Source organism: Drosophila virilis, chromosome 5 (assembly GCF_030788295.1).
Source record: "Drosophila virilis strain 15010-1051.87 chromosome 5, Dvir_AGI_RSII-ME, whole genome shotgun sequence".
NCBI classification, from domain to species: Eukaryota; Metazoa; Arthropoda; class Insecta; order Diptera; family Drosophilidae; genus Drosophila; species Drosophila virilis.
Genome location: NC_091547.1, coordinates 8,470,716 through 8,489,008, shown reverse-complemented (window position 1 = coordinate 8,489,008; position 18,293 = coordinate 8,470,716). Strand labels below are relative to the sequence as shown.

Below are 18,293 nucleotides of genomic sequence, written 5' to 3'. Positions count from 1 at the left end.
AGTGACCAGTGTGTACACAAAGTGCACAGCACACAGAGTTGCACGAATACAGTGTTATTAAATACATCCACGTCACTTTACAGCGTACATTTGGTCCTTCGATTATGGTCCTGTAATTAATTTAATGCTCTGCTATCAATCTTGCGAGTCAAAGGCTATTCGATTTCTTTAAATTAATATTTCGATAACAGCTAACTTGTTTGTTGACTATCGATATCGTTTGTCGGTCTGTTTTCATAACACATTTTCTTGTTAAACAAAGTTTTGAATAAATCCTGAAATGTCCCTGTCACCTGCCAGTGGCATTGGCCGCTTCTATAAGCACTCGGCCAAGATAATACGTTTTGTGCGTCTAGGCTGCACGAATCGTCCATTCTATCACATTGTTGTTATGGAGGTCTGAGTCTCACTTTCAAGTTCCATAACATATCTCACAAATCCGTGCTTACAGCGCCGCAAGAACCAACATCAGCCTGTAATTGAGCAAGTGGGCTCCTACGATCCGCTGCCGAATACATCGAACGAACGTTTGGTGGCCCTCAATACGGAACGCATACGCTATTGGCTGGGCAAAGGCGCTCACATGTCCGAGCCGGCGGCCGAGCTGTTAGGCATCGCGGGCTTACTGCCCGTTCATCCGCGCACCTACATGACCGCCTGGCGCAATCGCAGGGCAGCAGCGGCGGCAACAGCAGGAGCGGCCACTGAAACCACTGAGAAAGTCGCGACGGCGTAGTGTGTTGCATTATCCATATTCATCTACTCAATAAATAGTCATTGTTTTTTTACAATTTATGTGTAACAAGCCGAGATTTCACTATAAACACATCTAATGCATGTATAATAATATGTATCATCAATTGGAGGGGTTTTCAAAACCACGCGGCATGTGCCATAACAATCAAGTATAAATTTACAAAGTATGGACAAAAGTGTTCGAAGATAAAATTTGGCGTGAGGCCCTTCCTGGATGCGGCAGCTACAAATGCTTAAGGAAGCGAATTAGTCCAAATAGCGTATTTAGTCATTTTTTAGCACACTGCCCGCCTTCCGCATGCCATCATCAATGATCTTGTCGACAGCTGAAAGCGTAAATATTTAATTAACAATTTGATTTATCCCAGATTTGAGGTCATATATCACTTACATGCATGATGCTTAAGAAAATATGGTCGCACCAGCTTGTTGTAGATGATAACCGATCCATTATTCTCCATAGGAAGCATGCACCAAATAAGGAATCCACACTGGCGAAGAGAAAGGCGATAAATACGATTAATGCCAATATTAGTTTACATGTAAGAGACTTGGAACTCACTTTTAATAGCCAATAGAAGGGTATGACTTGGGTCAGAACGTGGGAGAAGAACTCAATGACTGTGAATATGCCAAAGGTTACCCAGTACGTTAGCCATTTGGTGTCATCCTGCTTGGTACTTGATTCTATGGCATGAATGGACACATATGCCGGATACATAACACCAATAATATTGCACAAGAGCTGGGCACCCCAGCCAAATATCAGATAGAGCGCACAGAATGCGGCGGCACCTAAAAGAAATTTCAATTTAATATCCGTTAAGTGTATAAACTTTGACTTATTGCTAATCTACCAAAGCGCACAATCGGATTCTCTTTGAAGAGCTCAACTAGCTTATCTTCCAATGCCTCGAACGCCATGAGCTCTGATCTCAATCTGGCTGTGCTCTGTCGAAACTATCAAATGCGATTGCCCTTTTCGGTTTTTGCATTTGCAGTGTGGCGCATCTGTGTGGCTATTATTAACCTTTTAGCTCTTGTCATATCTGCACTTGATATCTGGCCACGCGCGATTCGCCTATAAATTATAAATGTTTTGTACCTCAGCATTGCCATGATCCAAGCCCAAAGAAAACCCAGCGGCCAGTGTTGCATTACCTGCCGGTTCGAGCGGACGGAAGGCGACGAATAATTGATTCCCAATTGGAGAAGGTTTGCAATTAATTATCGTTAGTGACGTCACATCCTCAACTAATGTATTTCGCGTACATTTTCTGTTATGCTACTGTACCGTGTCGACAGACGAATCACAAGCATCGCACACACACACACACACACACATGCGCACACGCACACATGCACAGACAACGGGCGGCGACTCACCTGAGCCAATATAGACCACGGGCACTCGAACATTTCGACGCACCGCCTGCCGCTGTTTTATTAGCATAATATAATCCCAAAGCCACATTTAAGGCTTTTCGGGTAGGGCTTTTATCACAGCTGTGTTGTTACTTTTAAAGCATGACACACACACACACACACATATGTATGTACGTTTGTGTGTTCACCTGGTCGCACGTCTATATACACGTGTACAAAACGCCACGAAAGCACACTACGCGGTCAAAGTCGAAGCTGAGCTTGACCTTTTGTGTTGCCAATTAAAAATATACGTTTGTGTAATATATTTTTTTTTCCTGATTTCGCGAAAAACTCAAGTGTTGAATGTGCGCCACAATGGGCAAAATGTACGCTACTGCATTTGTATGTGAAGTAAACAAAAAAGAGCAAAACGTTTATGGAAAAATATACACACACGCATGTAGGCTGCTCGCATATGCATGGGTGTGTGTGTGAGAGCGAGCATTGTGTGTGCGCCTGTGTGTGGAGCTGTAAAAAGTATTTAGTTCTAACAGTAATCCCAGCCTGCTTTTCTAGTATAACAATTGTGCCTATTTTGGCGCCCGCATGACATGTTCGCCTTACTGCATTATAACAGATTGCGATTGCTATTTATAAATGCTGAAAATTCCACTTAGTCATGATGCGTAGCCACGTATTATGCAGTCGGCGGGGGTGCGTCAAGGTCTAGTCCTGTTCGATTGTGAAGGACGTTGAGTTTTGATGGAGACGGAACTCACCAGTGAATATCTTTACTCTATCGACGCCAGTCCGTTGCTCCACGAGATCGAAGCCTTTGGTCCATGGCTTGGCGGGGTCACGCAGCGCTCTGTCCACGGACACCTTTGAGTTGTCCAACCATTGCGTTACCTGGGACAATTGTGTGGCCATTGTTAACTATTAATTTCAGCAACTAATTGATTTAATATGCGTCGCCGACTAGTTTCATCAGTGTTGTTCCAGTTTTTCGATAAAGATAATCTGTGAAGTCACCGCAATCGACCGACCGCCACAGCGACTCAAATTTGCGCTTGCAGCCAACTTCACGTGACGCAAACATGGCGCACCAACATCTTTTTAATTGTGAAATTCAACCGGTTTACTAATTTAATTTCTACAACTCCTACAGTACTTATATAATAAATTATAGAAAATTAAATGAAAATATAAACAAAATAACGCGTTTTATTAAAATAAAAGTATTGCACAGTTATAGTTACTAGCTACAGGATACTAACAGCTTAGCTAAGTCCATTTCTTAAATTTGGTTAACTTGTAAAGCTAACGGATTTGCAAATATTATTTCTTTGCATTTCTCTCTTCACATTTAAACCGTCCATTAAGAAATTGGTCATAAAGACGCAAGTACAGCTGCTAATACTAATTAGACAGCATTGAGTGCGCTTTAGGGAGGGGGGCGGGGGGACGATTGAGTCTGGGAATGGAGCAATTTTGGTCATATCGGTTTTGTTTGAACAAAACTAGCAACAATTATACAAATTTGTACTTAGCGTTAGACAAAAAAGACTAGAACAGCACTAGGAAGAGTGCGCTAATTTAGGTTGATATTTCTCCCGTAGGTCGAGCAGTTCGTCAAAGAACATTAACACCAAAGTGGAGTGCGGTGCGATACGCAGATAGTTGGGCCAGAATCCCTTATACATACCGTATATGCCCTCGGTACGCAGGATCTTTATGCAACAATCCAGCCAGCCCTTGTACTTAAGGCCCTGACCCTGCGCATCGATGCCCTGATTATACATGCGCGTACTAATCACATCCGGCGGCGTAATCGCTACGGACATAATGGAACCGGCAATCAGACCAGAACAGAACGAGTTCAATGTGGGCTGCGTGACCAAATCGTATTCCACCAGCAGCGTCTTTGTCTTGCCAAAGGTGGCTATCTGGGCGCCAGAGCCGACAGCGGCTCTTGGCAAAGCGGCCAGGGAGCCGCGCCAGAGACCGGCAATGCCGCCCGTGCTATATATATCCCGGAAAGCGCCGCTCATCGATGTGTGGGCATGCTGATGGCCAACGGCAATCTCTCTGACAGCCTGCGACTGTAGCTGCGTCTTAATCTACAAGCATTGTAAGAGTGGGGAGCAGATTATTAGACGCGTGTTATCAAATGTAATTATGGTCTTATCTAAGCCGAAATCATGGCATTGCTTGCTCAGCAATACAAATTAGCGCACATGATGCCGCGCGTCAAACAATATTTGACATTGGGCGAACATATAGATAAGTTGTCTAAATGGGGCATGCTTTATGTAACAGCCTCGCGCTTCGCTTACCATGAAAAACGGACTAGAAAAGTAGGAGCCAACGATGCCGCCCACTGCGCCCCAGACCAGACCCAGGCCAAAGGAGACCTCGCCCTTCTTATCGTGCATCCAATGCATGTTCATCGCTTTTGTGTAAATGCTCAACCTGATGATGAAATAGCCAACTTTGAGTGAGAATCAAGCAAGCAGCCGCCCGATCTTTGCTTACCTGAAGGAGTTGATGATGAACTGAAAGTAGAGCGCCGGCGTCAGGCCCTTCTGCAGGCCTCTCAGTCCGTCATTTTTGGCGACTGTGATGAACGCCCGTAGGACGCCTCTATAGGGCTCCACATAGGATCCTCGCGCCGCCAGCTCGCCCTGCAGCTGTATGCGCGTCTTGATAACCTCTATGGGATTGGTGAAAAGTGTGGCGCCCACAGAGGCCAGGCCGCCCAGTACAAAGTCCGATGTCGCCATCAGTTTGCGTTCACGTTGAGGTTGACTAGAAATAGCTCAGCAGGATTTTTTTTGCGTGACGGCAACGGCCGATCAGGCATATTACGAGGCGGCAACAGCAACAACTGCTCAGTGCACAGGTGTTCTAAGAGATTCACAATTAGGTAAATGATTTTCAGCGTTCGATTTTGCTCCTTTAACAACTGCCGGCGTCTACTGACTTATTAGAAATTAAATAAATATAAATAATGTTGCTCGGCGCGCGGGGTGCTGCAACCGTGTTGTGTGTGGTTGGTTAATGTAATGGGCTGTGGGCACCCTAAAACTTTAAAATTTGCTGCACTGTTATAAGCAGCGCGGGCTAATTTGCTACTACAACAAATGTTGTTACTCGCCTGTTGGACTTGCTAAATATAACTAACTAATACGGTCGATGCACGATAATGGTCTGAGACATGATTTAATGGCCAAAAGTTGTTTTTAACGGCTGTTCAAACACAACAGCGCATGGCGCTTTAAATGTTATTTAACATTTTAATCGCAGAGCTTTCAAAACAGCTGTTGCTTAGTGTTATCTATCGATTGTTACGATACTATGTTTACTAATTACTTTTTAGACTCAAGTAAATTTGTATAGAATTTAAAATACAAACAATTGAAATTGTCATAAAAAGAAATCCTAATCTAGAGCCGTCGCAACCGTTAGCAACAATTGCAGGTGGATATATTGATATCGACTATCAATACGCCGATAAGTCTAACAATTTATTTAAGTGTACAGCCCTGGCTAGCCTTGGTAGTCTGGCAGCCCTGGCACAGATGCAAAACAACAAAAATTCGTGGAATATTTTAAACATTAACAATAAAAAGAAACAAACAAACGAACGTGTATGTCTGCATTTACATTGAGGCACATATAGCACGCACGCAGGACGTGCCGCACAAACAAGCACGGACGCACTCACGCAGGACGTGCCGTTAACAAAATGAATAAATGCTCCGTTTATTCCCTGCTCAAATTGACGCTTGCAATTGCGTTCTATGCGCCAACTGCAATTGTTGGGTACAAAATTGTGCGTCTGCAGGATAATCTGTGCTCGGATAAGCTCATCTATACGCTGGCCAAACCCTTCCGTGGCGATCCAACGCTACGGCTCACCGAAGATCACGACTCGGGCGCCATTATAACACAAACTTGGAATGTGACGCTGCCCAGTTTTGGTCATTCGGCAAATAAAATCAAATACGACTGCCAGTTCCGTGTCCAGACCAACGATCGTCCGCCGCGTGGCATTTACACAATCATCACGCGGTTGAAGTTCAGGATCGATCCGGTGACCAAGAAATGCATCGACTACATTCAATTTACGAGTGGGAATCGTTCGCCCAGCGAACGCATTTGTAGTGATATCTCCATTGATGGGCCCGCGGGCCGTTTGATATTCGATCAGCGGGATCGGGATGTGCATGTGCATATCTTTATTGATCGCGATCGGCATATATTTGGCGATCCACTGGAGCTGCGCATGGTGCTGACCGCCCATTCCGAGTGTCAGTTTGCTGGTGACTTTTTATGCAATCCAAAGGATCAATACTCTTGCATTTCGCGTCATTTTGTGCGTGACAATATCACCAACTGCATGTATCCGTGCCGGGACGAGGGCACCTGCTTCCACGATGCCATTCCGCCCGAGGAAATGGACACAACGAATGTGGCTCTATCGGCCATAACATCCCTCATCTTTACCATGCTGGGCGTCGGCTTTTGTGTGTGGATCTGCTGGAAGTATTGGAACTGCATCACAGTACAACAACATGCCCATGAAGCGTCCGCCGCTCGCTTCAATCAGCGACGTCTGCGGGTAAGTACATAAATTATAGCTAAATTAATTATGTATTTAACGAAAATCGGTTGCTTTCAGTCCGATGTGCCCACCATTGAACTGCCCACGGCGCCATCATATGATGAGATGCTGCCACATGATTTATCACCAGGATCGCAGGATCATCAGCAGCAGCCGGCAACGCCCAAAGATTTGCCACCCAGCTACGAGTCACTCTTCCCCGACAGATAAGGGCTGCCGATAGTTAATTAGTTGATTGCTCTGCTCTGTGCCAGACGATAAGAACCAAAATATGTTGGCGCCAAACTCACATTTAATGCAGCACAATTGTTGTAACAGTTCCATTACTAATTAGGTATTTTTCCAATTACATAAAGTAATTGAATGTAATTCCACAAAACAAACGAAAACAAGTAATTAGCAGGAAGTTATGCAATGTAAATATGCACCATCGTTATAGTTGTATGCGCTGATTTTATGTTTTCGATATTCGATTAGCTTTAGGCCAAAACTAAGATTATTGTTTTATATACATAAGATCGTGGATAAATGTGTTCAAACGCTAACTAATCAAGTACAACCAACTACAGCAGCTAAAATTTTAATTATGCGATTCCCTCCCGTTTGTTTATGTTTTTTTTTTTTTTTTTTGTATATATACGCGAAAATTATGTTTTTTTTATGTTGATATAATAATTGTTGCTAAACAGGTTTTTATGTCAAAAGCTCTGTCGTTGAACAAATCTTGTAGTGTGGCATTCCGCAATCTCAATCAAACTCAAATAGAACTCGAACACTAATGAAATCTCAAGAAATTAGTTACACACAATTCTACCAACTAAATGCGAAACTACAATTAAAACTAGTTAGCGAAAATTTTGAGATTCCATTGAATTAATTGTAATATAAGTATTAATCACTGATAACTCTATGTATATGTATTAGCTGCATGGTAAATCCACAGAATTAGCGGCATTCCATCTAGTTGTACCTGTACCATATACATACATATATATATTTAACTATATACAAAATGCTTTTGTGAAACAATGTAAACAAAAGACAAAATACTACATAGAAGAAAAAAAAGACATAAATTATGTTATTGTGCGCCTTGGTCGTCAATTGTTTAAACAAATCAATAAGCGATATTGTATTATGTAAGCAACAGTATATATTCGAAATATTTAATTGCAAAAAAAACCGATTAAGTATAAACACTAACGGTCAATTTAAAGCACACACACACACACACACACACACACACACTCACATATACGTATACTAACTATAAATAAACGAACTAAATGTTAAAATTGAACTCTTTTATGGGCCAGGGGCGCGGGCGAGCTACACCAGTTTACATTCAACTTTTATTTACCAAATGCCTGCACCTGGTTTCATCACCTGGTGACACACAGAGCCAAAAACCAGATGATTCAGCCACGGGCTCCCCAAAAATACAACAACAACAACAAAAACAAACAAACAGCAAAAAAGAAAACCAGTTACAATCAGCAAAGATTGGCTCGGTATATGCTTTATTTTTTTTTTAAATTTATTTTTAGATCTAGTTAATTGCGCGTGGAGAAAGTTTTAAGTGGTGTTTTTCTACCTAAACTCTTGATTAGTAGAAAAGGAATTTTTGGTTCTAATCGCGATTTTGTACACATATTTGTTTCATTACATTTCCCTAAATAAAAATAAAAAAAAAAACATTTATTTAAACATAATCAAATAATAATTATTGTACTTATACTAATGCTCTCTTGGTTCTTTCTTAGTTCCAGTTTCGGTTCACGGCTTAGAAGAACCGGAACTTATGGCTTGAACCGGTTCGTCTTAACATATAAAGTCTTCACGTCTGAAGTCTTAATTTGACACGCAATTTTAACACTTATACTTGATCTCTTTGGCTACTGTACTGAACAACAATTAATCATATAAGGCTAACAATCTGATTGCAACTTTTGAAAAGCTTTCAATGCCAGTGTCAAACCTATCTTAAGTTCAGTCGAAAACTGGACATTGGCATTGGGCAAGTTCAACGCCAGGTAGCTGAATAAAGTAAATCAATTATATGAAACTACAAAGAAATCAATCAAATATGTTTAATTTAAACAACCATTCATTTTTTCATCAACCAACAAGAGTCAATGTACGGCCCTTTGTTGGGATCAAGTTCAGGGCCAATCTCGGAACTAGCTCAATTTTCCATATGTTGCTTTATTTGTACCTGTCGCCAATTACAAACTTGTTATAGTCTGTAATCAGGCCATTAATTTGTGTTGATCACCTTATTTTTTTAATGTTCGGCTTTATCTAGAAGAAGTCTGTTGTCAGATAACGTATCGTATATAAACAGTACAATCGTGTCGGCTAGAACGCAATTGCCGGGCCGACGTTAATTAAACTATGTCCACATTGGGAATTAAGTCATTTGAGAATATACGAGGAATGGACGCAAACCTGTTTCCAAGCTGTAAATATGAAATGACAACTAATGACAGATGCCACAATCTCGATTGTTTCTAAGTGAAGACAAAAGAAGCGTGAAAATTGTGAAATTCACGTGGTTTCTGCTTTTTGGCTGTCTGTCGAGGGCATATCGAATAGATGGGCTCACTTGAGACCCTTAGCTTTGATACTTGATTTGTCGCATTCTAAAAAATTTCAAATTCAATATAATGTTCTATTTTGTTTCAGCTTGGGCTTACTGGTTCGGCAACTGGTTCGCCAATTGGTGCGGCAACTGGCTCGGCTTAAAGTTCGATAGGCGGTTCGATAAAAAAAAATGAATTCCTGTTTTAGTTCTTTTCGGTTCGGCTTCAATCCTTGCTTAAAATAATTACATAACTATATTTAATAAATTTTTAAAGTTCGTTCTGATCAACTTGTAGTCATTTGTAGGATATTAAATGTGCAGCTGCTTTGCGATCAGCTTGACGGGCTTGTTAATTTTATAATTTTCCAATTAGCATGTCTGCGGGCCCAATAAGCATATCAATATATGCTTAGGGCCACGCCCTCCAGCTAAACTGTAAAATGCTGTGAGACACACTTTTTATTCTCTTCGTTTTATTTTTAAACAGAATTCAAGAAATGTGCAAAATAACAAAAGCGACAACAGAAACGAAAATGTTGGCTACATGAGGTGCTATTGTGTATATGTATGTGTGTATGGGTATATAATTATAAATTACACCAGTGCGTGTGTGTGTGTGTGTGCGTGCGTGTGTGTGAAGTGCAGAGCAAAACGCGCGCGGCAATTGCTCTGCAGTTGCCTTTTGCATTGCCGGCTGCGACGGTTGTTGTTGTTGTTGTTGTTGCTGTGCCTGCTGTTGTTGGTTTTAGCCATTTGCTTGGCTTTGGTCAGTGGCTGCAATTAGCCATGTTACGCTAAGTAAAAGCAACGACAAAACGCAAATTGTTGAAATTACTTATTGCCTAGAAAAATTAAAAAAAAAAAAAAACGAGTTGAAGCCGCGCCGCGATCAACGCGCAACCGGTTCTCCGTGTGTGTGTGTGTTGGTGTGATTCAGTGTGTAGTGTGTAAGGTGGCGGAGGGGGGGGGGGGGTAGGTTTTACCCATACCAGCTCGAGTCAGTCGACAGCAGCTGTCAAGCAGCAGTTGCTGCGAGCTGCGCTCAGTCGGCAACACAAACCTGAACCAGAAAGATCAATTCGCGGTGTCTGCAAAGCGCGTCGAGTGCCACTGAACTTGCGGTAAACGTCAAATTGAGGGAGGGGGTCAACCCGAACAGCGAACACCGAATACTATTACTGCGCGTGTTGCCTCAAATTCGAATTCGAATTAGAATTCGAATTCAATTGAAAGCAAACGATTTATTTGAAATATTATATGCAAAATATTTTATTATTGATTGTCAATTGTCGTTGTGGAATTCATTTGATTTTGTTTTAAAGCCAACGCGGAAACGTTAGTTTACTTAAGCAGAAATAGCAGAAGGTCGAATACAGTTTTATGTAAAACATAAATAAACAATTTGTGCCCGTGTCTAAATATAAATGCATAAACTTTACTTGAGTTCATATAAAACATTCACGAATATGACGACTGCCATTAAAGAGCACAAAATGCTGTTAATTATTGCACGTAAGTTAATCAAAAATTCAATTCAATTATTTTTAATTAAGATTGGAAATGTTCTGGACACTAGTTAGCAAATTTTGTAGTTAATTTGTATTGGAAATTCCCCTGCTAAGCAGAATTTCCCTTTTTCGAATTTCCCTTTAACAGCTTTAACAGTATGCCATTAGTTAACAAGGTGTTTAACTTGAAGTTAAATAGGAAGTTTTTACCATGGGCTTAGTTTTAAAAAACTTTGCGAATATTTTACCTTAAATTGCGGCCTACGTTTAGAGTTAAACTAAAAGCGAAGCATGTGAATTATGTGGGTTTAGTTTTTATTATCATATTGTTGTTATTGTGGATAGTTATTTAAATGTAATCCGAATAATGCAATTGCTAATGAGCTGTACTTCGTACTTGACTTAAATTATTCATATAGAGAATATGCATGGGAAATTTCCGCGGTAGTTCTCATTAGTGAAAAGGTTGAGCAGCTACACAATACATAAAGGCTTATATCTCCGCAGCTCAATGAAGTCGTATGGGCGGGCTGTCAAAATATCAAAGGTGTCTTCCTAATACACTAAGAACTTGTTAACATTTTGGCAGGCGAATCGCATCGCATATCATATCATAATTTATGACGAAATTTGTGCATCAGCTGATAAAAATGTTTGGCTAGTCGCGCAGGCTTATATGAGTGTAATCGTGGCTAAATGCTTTATGGGCTCGCCAACATCTGTATAGAGTATGAAGTGCGTCTGTTTTATTGGTGGACTAGACAATATCGTATTGTCACAGCTTATCGGGCCCATAAACAACGCTAACGATGTCTATAGATAAACGGGCATGTGATCTACGGACACGATAAATATAATTTAATCAAATCAAGTCAAGTCTTCAGTTTCAGTTTCAGACCAACAAGTTTAATTGAATTATAAGCCGTAGTTCGGCATTGAGGGAGCTCTCACCCTCTCGCTTGAAACGGTTTAACGGTTAACCGGTTCGGCCTGCACTTTATGCTAATTTTCACACAAAATTCTGTTTGGCTTGTCAACAAGGCATTGGACTCCCCTTGTGATCGGCGCAAAAGCTATGCAAATTACGGTCCCCATTCCCACACTCCACACGCCCCTCCCATCCATACACGTATGTGCGCCATGTCGTATACTTAATACTTATTAAATCGAGTATACGGCACGTGACCGCCTGCTATTTGTTGTTGTATGCAAATTGAAAGATTCTGTAAATTGTGAAATGCGTACACTGACCCGAGAGAGGGAGAGAGCGTTAGAGAGAGAGAGAGAGACAGAGAGAGTGGGAGAGTTGCTTGGACTATGCCACGCGCCTTGACTTTAAATTCAGTCACAAATGGGCGAAAAGAATGTGCAAATAGATAAATTTGACTTTAGCACGTATTTGCCATTAGACATTTAATTGTTCAGCTTGTGCTCTTATGCTCTTGTACAGGGTATCAATGGTGTGTCATGCACAGAAGCAGACATGAAAGAGTCCATAATGTACATATATATTCTCGATAAGTATCAACAGCCCAGCTATAGTTATATAGGAATGATCGCTCGAGAATTGAGTTCTTTTATGAATATCTGTTTCTTATTCAAGAAATCTTTATCAAACTTGGCATTTAATTTAGTTCTATTATGAAGCAAAGAAGTAAGCAAAACTGGTTTGGGTTTGGCTTTTTATATTATAGAGTTTCAAAGGGAAGAATTGATAGGAAAATATGTACGGAAGACTTTTGTGTTTATTAAGATATCTTGTTTTAGCTGTCTACTCTTAACATATTCGCAAACTTTGATCGCATCGGACTACTATATCAAATGATTCCTATAGGAATTGATACCCTGCCCTAGGCGTTTCGTTCATTCTGGTCTTTTCTTTTTGTTTTTGTATAGTCAGACACTGGCCTACGCGCATTTTATTATATTATAGCATATTATATATTATTTTCTTATCAGCTGCCGCATTTTGCGCTCTATAATTAGCCCCTGGGCGCTTTTAAATGATTTTATGATATGCTTAATTGTGTGCTTAACGTACATCAATCTTCAAATTGAAAACGAAAAAAACAAAAAATACAAACAAACTTGATTTTTTGTGAAGTATTTGCACTTCTAATCGAGCTCGGAATGAATCAACAATACGGCTAAAGTGCTTTTTAAGTGCCACTGCGGCATTTGGCAATTTTATCAAACAAATATAAAAATAAGTTTTACTTTTCTTTTCATTTTTGAATTCCAGCTTGCCAGACTGGCGGCTGCCACGTACTGCCCAATTGTTGTTGAGTCAATTTTTTTATTTCTTAGATTATTATTGCAAAATGCACAAATCCAATATTTGTATATATCATATACGCGACAGCTTATTGGCGCAGTTGTTGTGGCTTTCTGTGGGGCTAACTCAGGTGCACACAGCTTGGCTGGCCTTGGTTCCGTTTCAGTTTTCTACAAACGTTCGATGATAAAGAGAGTTTGATACAATGCGTCTTCAGTTTGTCTGACACCATTTTGCGGCAACGGGGCGTATGCATAATATTATTTTCATGCAAGTAGACGTATTTTGTATTTAGTGTGAACACGAGTACCTGCTGCCAGTTGAGCCTAGGGCAACAATTACTGTGTATGCCACATTTGCAGCCACATTTGGCGTTGTGAAATTGATAAAAGACAAACAAAAAAAAAATGCCAGTTATCAAATGTCAAAAGCTATGGAAGTGCCGTGTGCTGTAACATAAAGATAGGCATGATTGACTCTATGATGACGAGCAGATATTTATGTCGCTGACACAAGTTGGTTTCTAAGCGCTGCAATTTGCCAGACAAGCTGCAAACTCATCGAATCGAATGTTCCGGCAGTCTTTGCTTGCAAATGACACAACTCACAAACAATAACAAAAGCTCAAGAGCACACTTAAACAATAACAAAAACAGCATCATAAACAAAACTAATAACAGAATCTTTTGTGTTGTTTTGCCTTTGGTTTATTATATTTTTTTGCACCAGCAACTTGAGTAGTTGGCTATTTTTTTATTAGGCAGGTGCTTGAACAGGTAATCAATTTAGCTGCCATCAGACGAACCGACGCCAAATGCTTATCGGCAATCCGCCAGAGAAATTAAACGCTCTCCCATTATTTATGTTTTTACTGTTGCCCAATTATTTACCCATTTATCGCTTTATAATGAACAATTTCGCGCGGCTAAGTTCTTAAAAAACGCGCCCAATTCTGGGCTATATTTAGAAAGCAAAGAGACATATTCCTTTTTATTGGTCGTCAAGTGTTTGTCTTCGTAATTTGCGCACGCCCAAAATGAGGAATGGCCGCGTACATAGATAATATAATAATATACTATATATTTATATATAAGCATAGGGGGAATCATGTCCATTGATAGCTTATCTGTACGATCGTTCGTAGTAAAAAAAAATGCCATCAGCATTATTTCGTTTTGATTTCTTGTTACTGTGTGCGTTATGTTTCTTGTTTTATCAGCAGAATGCCCGGCTCTATAATATTTTGTATTCAATTTTTTTTTTTCACCATTTCAGTATTCAGTGTCTGTGCGACCGGAGCACATGCTCAGTCCTATCTGTTAACCTTGGAGAACGTTCTTACGCGCCAGCTGCCATATAATCTAACGACTGTGAATGGTACAAACGAGACGGATCTGTTTGCCGAGCAAGTGGATAATAATACAAGAATATTTGTCTACAAAAATAGTAAGTATTTCGATTAGAGATTGATAGAGCTTAAAACGACTAGGGTTTACTCTGAACCTTCTTCTGCCTATATTAAATGCAGCTCGCACAAAGGTTTGTTAATGGGATACCTTATGTGCATATGCTATTCGAGCAGCTACTTGTCAAGTTTGGAGAGTCTAGCTTATCGAAAACCAAAGAGATTTGCTCAGAAATACGGACATTCGATATCGATTTTTATCGATCGCTTGGTAATTGAGCAAGTAATCGATGTGGACCTTAGTTAAACATTTCAAGTCTCTAGCTGCTGAGATCCACGCGTTCAACAGATGGACGGACATGCGGGCGGGCGGACAGACAGACGGACGGACGGAGGGATGGACTGACAGATTGACAGACAGACAGACAGATAGATAGACACAGATGGACACAGCTAGATCAACTCGACTATTGATGCGTGTCACGAATATATACATATACTTAAAGGGTCGTAGATGCTTCCTTCTGCTTGTTACATACATTCACATAAAAGCAATATACCCTTTTTAACCATTTTCATTTGCTACAAATCCCAGTAAGGAAAGTTGAGAGTAGAATTTCAGTTCTGAGAATAAACTTCCCTGTCATAGGCATCGTTGCATTGTTGCAAATACAATTATCGATCTATATACCATATTTAATTCATTTCAAGTGTTTTCCTGTGAGTTAGAAAAGGTCTGTTACAAGGCATACAAAGTCTACAGACACATCAAATAATAATAATATATCAACGTTTTGCCGTTATTAACCATTTGCAGTCGTAACTTACAACTTAATAATTGGTTGACAAACAGGTTTCAATAAAAGCGTTTAGCGTTCAGTCCAGCTGGGAACCAGACAGTCCCCGCGTATCAGGTGCTCGTTGGACTGTGACGCGTTTCACAAAATCGAACTCTTCTTGCGTCATCAACTGAATGACACATTTAACAATTGTCACTTAGATACAGTGAGTTTTAGGGGAGGGGGGGAGGGGTATCTATTGGGCTAAAAGAACATATTGTATAATATGCTTTAATAGGGCTTCCACGAGTGTTTTCTGTACTCAAGAAACGCAAGTCGAATCGATTCAGATTATTCACTCGAAGTAAAGTGATATTTAAGAGTACAAAAGCTTATCCAATTGTCAAATTACCAACTGTGCCACATAAAGGAACTTTTTGGGCTTAAAAGTCCTTCCGTTTCACAGAGGACGCCAGAGGAGCCTTGCCTTTTCAGCTATCAATTTGTCGCTATCCATTTTAATTGACTTTTCGCTAAAGTTTGTTTTTGATCTTTATTCGATTTCAGCAGTTGTTGAGCCCAACAACGAACTATCTCAGACGGCAATGGATGTGATTACCATTGTGTGGTATGTGGCCACATTTCTGGCACTGGCCGCCTTCTTTATGCTGATGGCCTGCTCGGATCGACGTTGTCGGGATATGCGTGGTCGTCAGGCGAATGCCACGCCCAATGAGACACAACGTGCACCGCCGACGCCGTCGCCATCGTACAGTGAATTCGCGCCACCGAGCTATGATACGGTTATCAAAATGCAACATGCGGCCAAGACGAGCATCTTTGTGATACCCTTCAACAGTGAGGGTAAGGGCAATGATGAGCCGAATGCGTCGCCCGTATCCCCCGCACCCGCCAGTATCTACACAATTGATGAGCGGCCAAAGCCGCAGAAGTGATAAAACTTTAGCTTTTATCCGTATGCGGGTTGTATAATTAACATCTCTGTGATATTTACTGTGCATGCACCTGGTGCCACATGCAAAATGCCCTCGTTTTGGCCAAAAGCGAAGCGAAGCGGACATTTTTGTAGTGCAGTGTGAAATGTATTATAATTAAATGTATTTTGTAGCAATTGTTAAAGATTAACTGTAAGCGATATATATATATATTACTATTAGTTGAAATGTTAACAAAGACTGAATGACAGAATATGCATACATATTTTGCAGTAGTCCATTTATATTTAGTATTTACTTTGCCTTTTCAATTACATTAATTCTAGCCTCTTGTTAACTAATAAAATGTATAAATTTCCATTTAAAAGCATGACGAATACTTCTTTGATTCTGGTTTGGGATGAGTATGCAAAGATGTGAGATTTCGCAGGAAAATGATTCACACGTTTGAAAAAAAACCGAATTTTTAAAATTTTTCCCAAGCAGTGCAAACAAGGGCTGCACATAACAGCAGTGCAGCACTGTTGAGGCATAACAAGCAGTGTGTGTACACGCAAACGCACAGCCTAGCAAGCAGTTTGAGTGGTTTCACCATACAAGTAGCTGGGACACAAACCATCAGGGCGCATTAAATGCATTTTTCGAGAGAGAAACTTTTTAAATTCCGATATTATCTATAAAATCGAACGCAAGTACACTATATACAAAAACAATACGTTTTCAATTTGTTATTGTACACTCCATTCGTAACCGTGATCCAAATATCTACATACACACCTCAAGTAGTTCATCTCCAGCTGTCGTTGACAGGTGTTCAAGCTGAATTAAGCAATTGTACTTCCCACCTTTAAATCCATTATTTTCCAGATAAGAACGTCAGTAATGTCAACAAGCTGCTGTTCTCTATTTGCTTTGCACGCAAAACTGAACGTGTTCAACATAAAAAAGTAAATGTTATCAGTTCGCGATGACTAAAGTCGGGGATTTTCAATGAAAGTTCTCGGCACACTGATTATTGTATCTCAGGGTCAATCAATAGTGATGATTACTTTCAAAACTGTTGCGGAGAGCATCCGTCAAGTTCATTCACAGTTTAGTTTCGTGAGCGAAACACACGTTTTATATTTTCTATACTAATTTGCACAACTTACAGCAATCCGAGATGCAGAGTACAGAGTACAGGGTATTTTTGTCTTCTAACATCAGCTCTTGGGCGTTTGTTTGTCTGATTCGCTAATGATGATTGTTATTAACTGGGGTCAGCCATCTGTTTAATGGAGAACATTCTTGCAGAGCATCACATGACGTTCTTCTGTTTCGTTCTTGCACATTTTGCTGAAATTGAATTTGTTTTCCAAAAAGACAAGACTTCTGACAGACGGACCCAAACACGATCACGAAATCCATGCGAGCTGATAACAATTACAGATTGTTTCTACATCCACACACACACACACACACACACACACACACGCGCGCGCTTTGGGAGCGCCGAACCAGATCATTTGCTTCAAAATGCAGTTAAATCACGTTACGCCTCGATAAATGCGGTTAATCATAAAGAAGTTTTACTTCTTGATTGCTTTATGGGCTGGCGCCTCCTCGAATACCCCGTAAACAAAGAGATGCCTAACGGGCTGTCATGCGGTTCTGCAAGTGTAATCTACACTCTCCTCAATGCGAAAAATGGAATTCAATTCGTTTCATATTGTTTTTCATCCTTTCTAGAAATCAATAGAAATTAAATATTAATTACAATTTTCAGGCAATTTCAAAAGTTCAAAACAGAAATGTACTCAAAGATAAGAACAGTATATGGAATACCCTAAAAAAATGAATCTCTCATTAAAATTAATTTTCTAACACTAAAAGATTTATAAATTTAATCCAAGTTCTGCTGTACAACCAACCAATTAGAATGTTTCATGTTTCCTGACAAAATAACAGAAAAGTGAGTCAAAGGCACTTAACCAACACTACTAAATGTACTCTTTTTTAAACTAGATTTTCCAACACTTAATACAATCCAAGTTGT

At 40.2% G+C, this 18,293-nt stretch overlaps 5 protein-coding genes and 1 long non-coding RNA gene across 14 annotated transcripts; 4 read left to right on the top strand and 2 right to left on the bottom strand.

Moving 5' to 3' along the window:
- Positions 1-86: 86 nt before the first annotated feature.
- mRpS16 (mitochondrial ribosomal protein S16) lies at positions 87-795 on the top strand. The gene is made up of 2 exons (XM_002050670.4): positions 87-397; positions 452-795. Exons 1-2 carry the CDS (start codon positions 281-283, stop codon positions 734-736), a joined length of 402 nt encoding a protein of 133 aa, XP_002050706.1. The 5' UTR covers positions 87-280; the 3' UTR covers positions 737-795.
- Positions 778-3,128, bottom strand: ReepB (Receptor expression enhancing protein B). 3 transcript variants are annotated; one of them, XM_002050671.4, is made up of 4 exons: positions 2,904-3,128; positions 1,319-1,551; positions 1,148-1,247; positions 778-1,082 (listed from the first exon to the last, which is right to left on the bottom strand). In XM_002050671.4, the coding sequence occupies exons 1-4, from the start codon at positions 3,052-3,054 to the stop codon at positions 1,021-1,023; spliced, it is 546 nt and encodes a 181-aa protein (XP_002050707.1). In that variant the 5' UTR covers positions 3,055-3,128; the 3' UTR covers positions 778-1,020. The 3 variants fall into 3 exon arrangements, with proteins under 3 accessions (XP_002050707.1, XP_015029098.1, XP_015029099.1); XM_015173612.3 differs by lacking the exon at positions 2,904-3,128 and adding an exon at positions 2,143-2,405; XM_015173613.3 differs by lacking the exon at positions 2,904-3,128 and adding an exon at positions 1,614-1,695.
- On the top strand, positions 1,780-3,122 carry LOC138911338 (uncharacterized). Its single transcript, XR_011416883.1, has 2 exons — positions 1,780-1,971; positions 2,062-3,122. It is a non-coding gene; the product is annotated as an uncharacterized lncRNA (long non-coding RNA).
- Positions 3,129-3,322: 194 nt separating the features above from the next.
- LOC6626757 (solute carrier family 25 member 35) lies at positions 3,323-5,272 on the bottom strand. Its single transcript, XM_002050672.4, has 3 exons — positions 4,660-5,272; positions 4,461-4,596; positions 3,323-4,244 (listed from the first exon to the last, which is right to left on the bottom strand). Exons 1-3 carry the CDS (start codon positions 4,905-4,907, stop codon positions 3,702-3,704), a joined length of 927 nt encoding a protein of 308 aa, XP_002050708.1. The 5' UTR covers positions 4,908-5,272; the 3' UTR covers positions 3,323-3,701.
- A 343-nt stretch (positions 5,273-5,615) lies between these two features.
- On the top strand, positions 5,616-8,046 carry LOC6626758 (uncharacterized). The gene is made up of 2 exons (XM_002050673.4): positions 5,616-6,748; positions 6,809-8,046. The coding sequence occupies exons 1-2, from the start codon at positions 5,873-5,875 to the stop codon at positions 6,959-6,961; spliced, it is 1,029 nt and encodes a 342-aa protein (XP_002050709.1). The 5' UTR covers positions 5,616-5,872; the 3' UTR covers positions 6,962-8,046.
- A 1,011-nt stretch (positions 8,047-9,057) lies between these two features.
- Positions 9,058-16,613, top strand: LOC6626759 (uncharacterized). 7 transcript variants are annotated; one of them, XM_032436569.2, is made up of 5 exons: positions 9,058-9,212; positions 9,437-9,780; positions 10,658-10,847; positions 14,394-14,564; positions 15,870-16,613. In XM_032436569.2, the coding sequence occupies exons 3-5, from the start codon at positions 10,760-10,762 to the stop codon at positions 16,256-16,258; spliced, it is 648 nt and encodes a 215-aa protein (XP_032292460.1). In that variant the 5' UTR covers positions 9,058-9,212; positions 9,437-9,780; positions 10,658-10,759; the 3' UTR covers positions 16,259-16,613. The 7 variants fall into 7 exon arrangements, with proteins under 7 accessions (XP_032292460.1, XP_032292466.1, XP_032292463.1 ...); XM_032436575.2 differs by having other exon boundaries at positions 9,437-9,884; positions 10,676-10,847; XM_032436572.2 differs by having other exon boundaries at positions 9,437-9,900.
- The last annotated feature ends 1,680 nt before the right edge of the window (positions 16,614-18,293 follow it).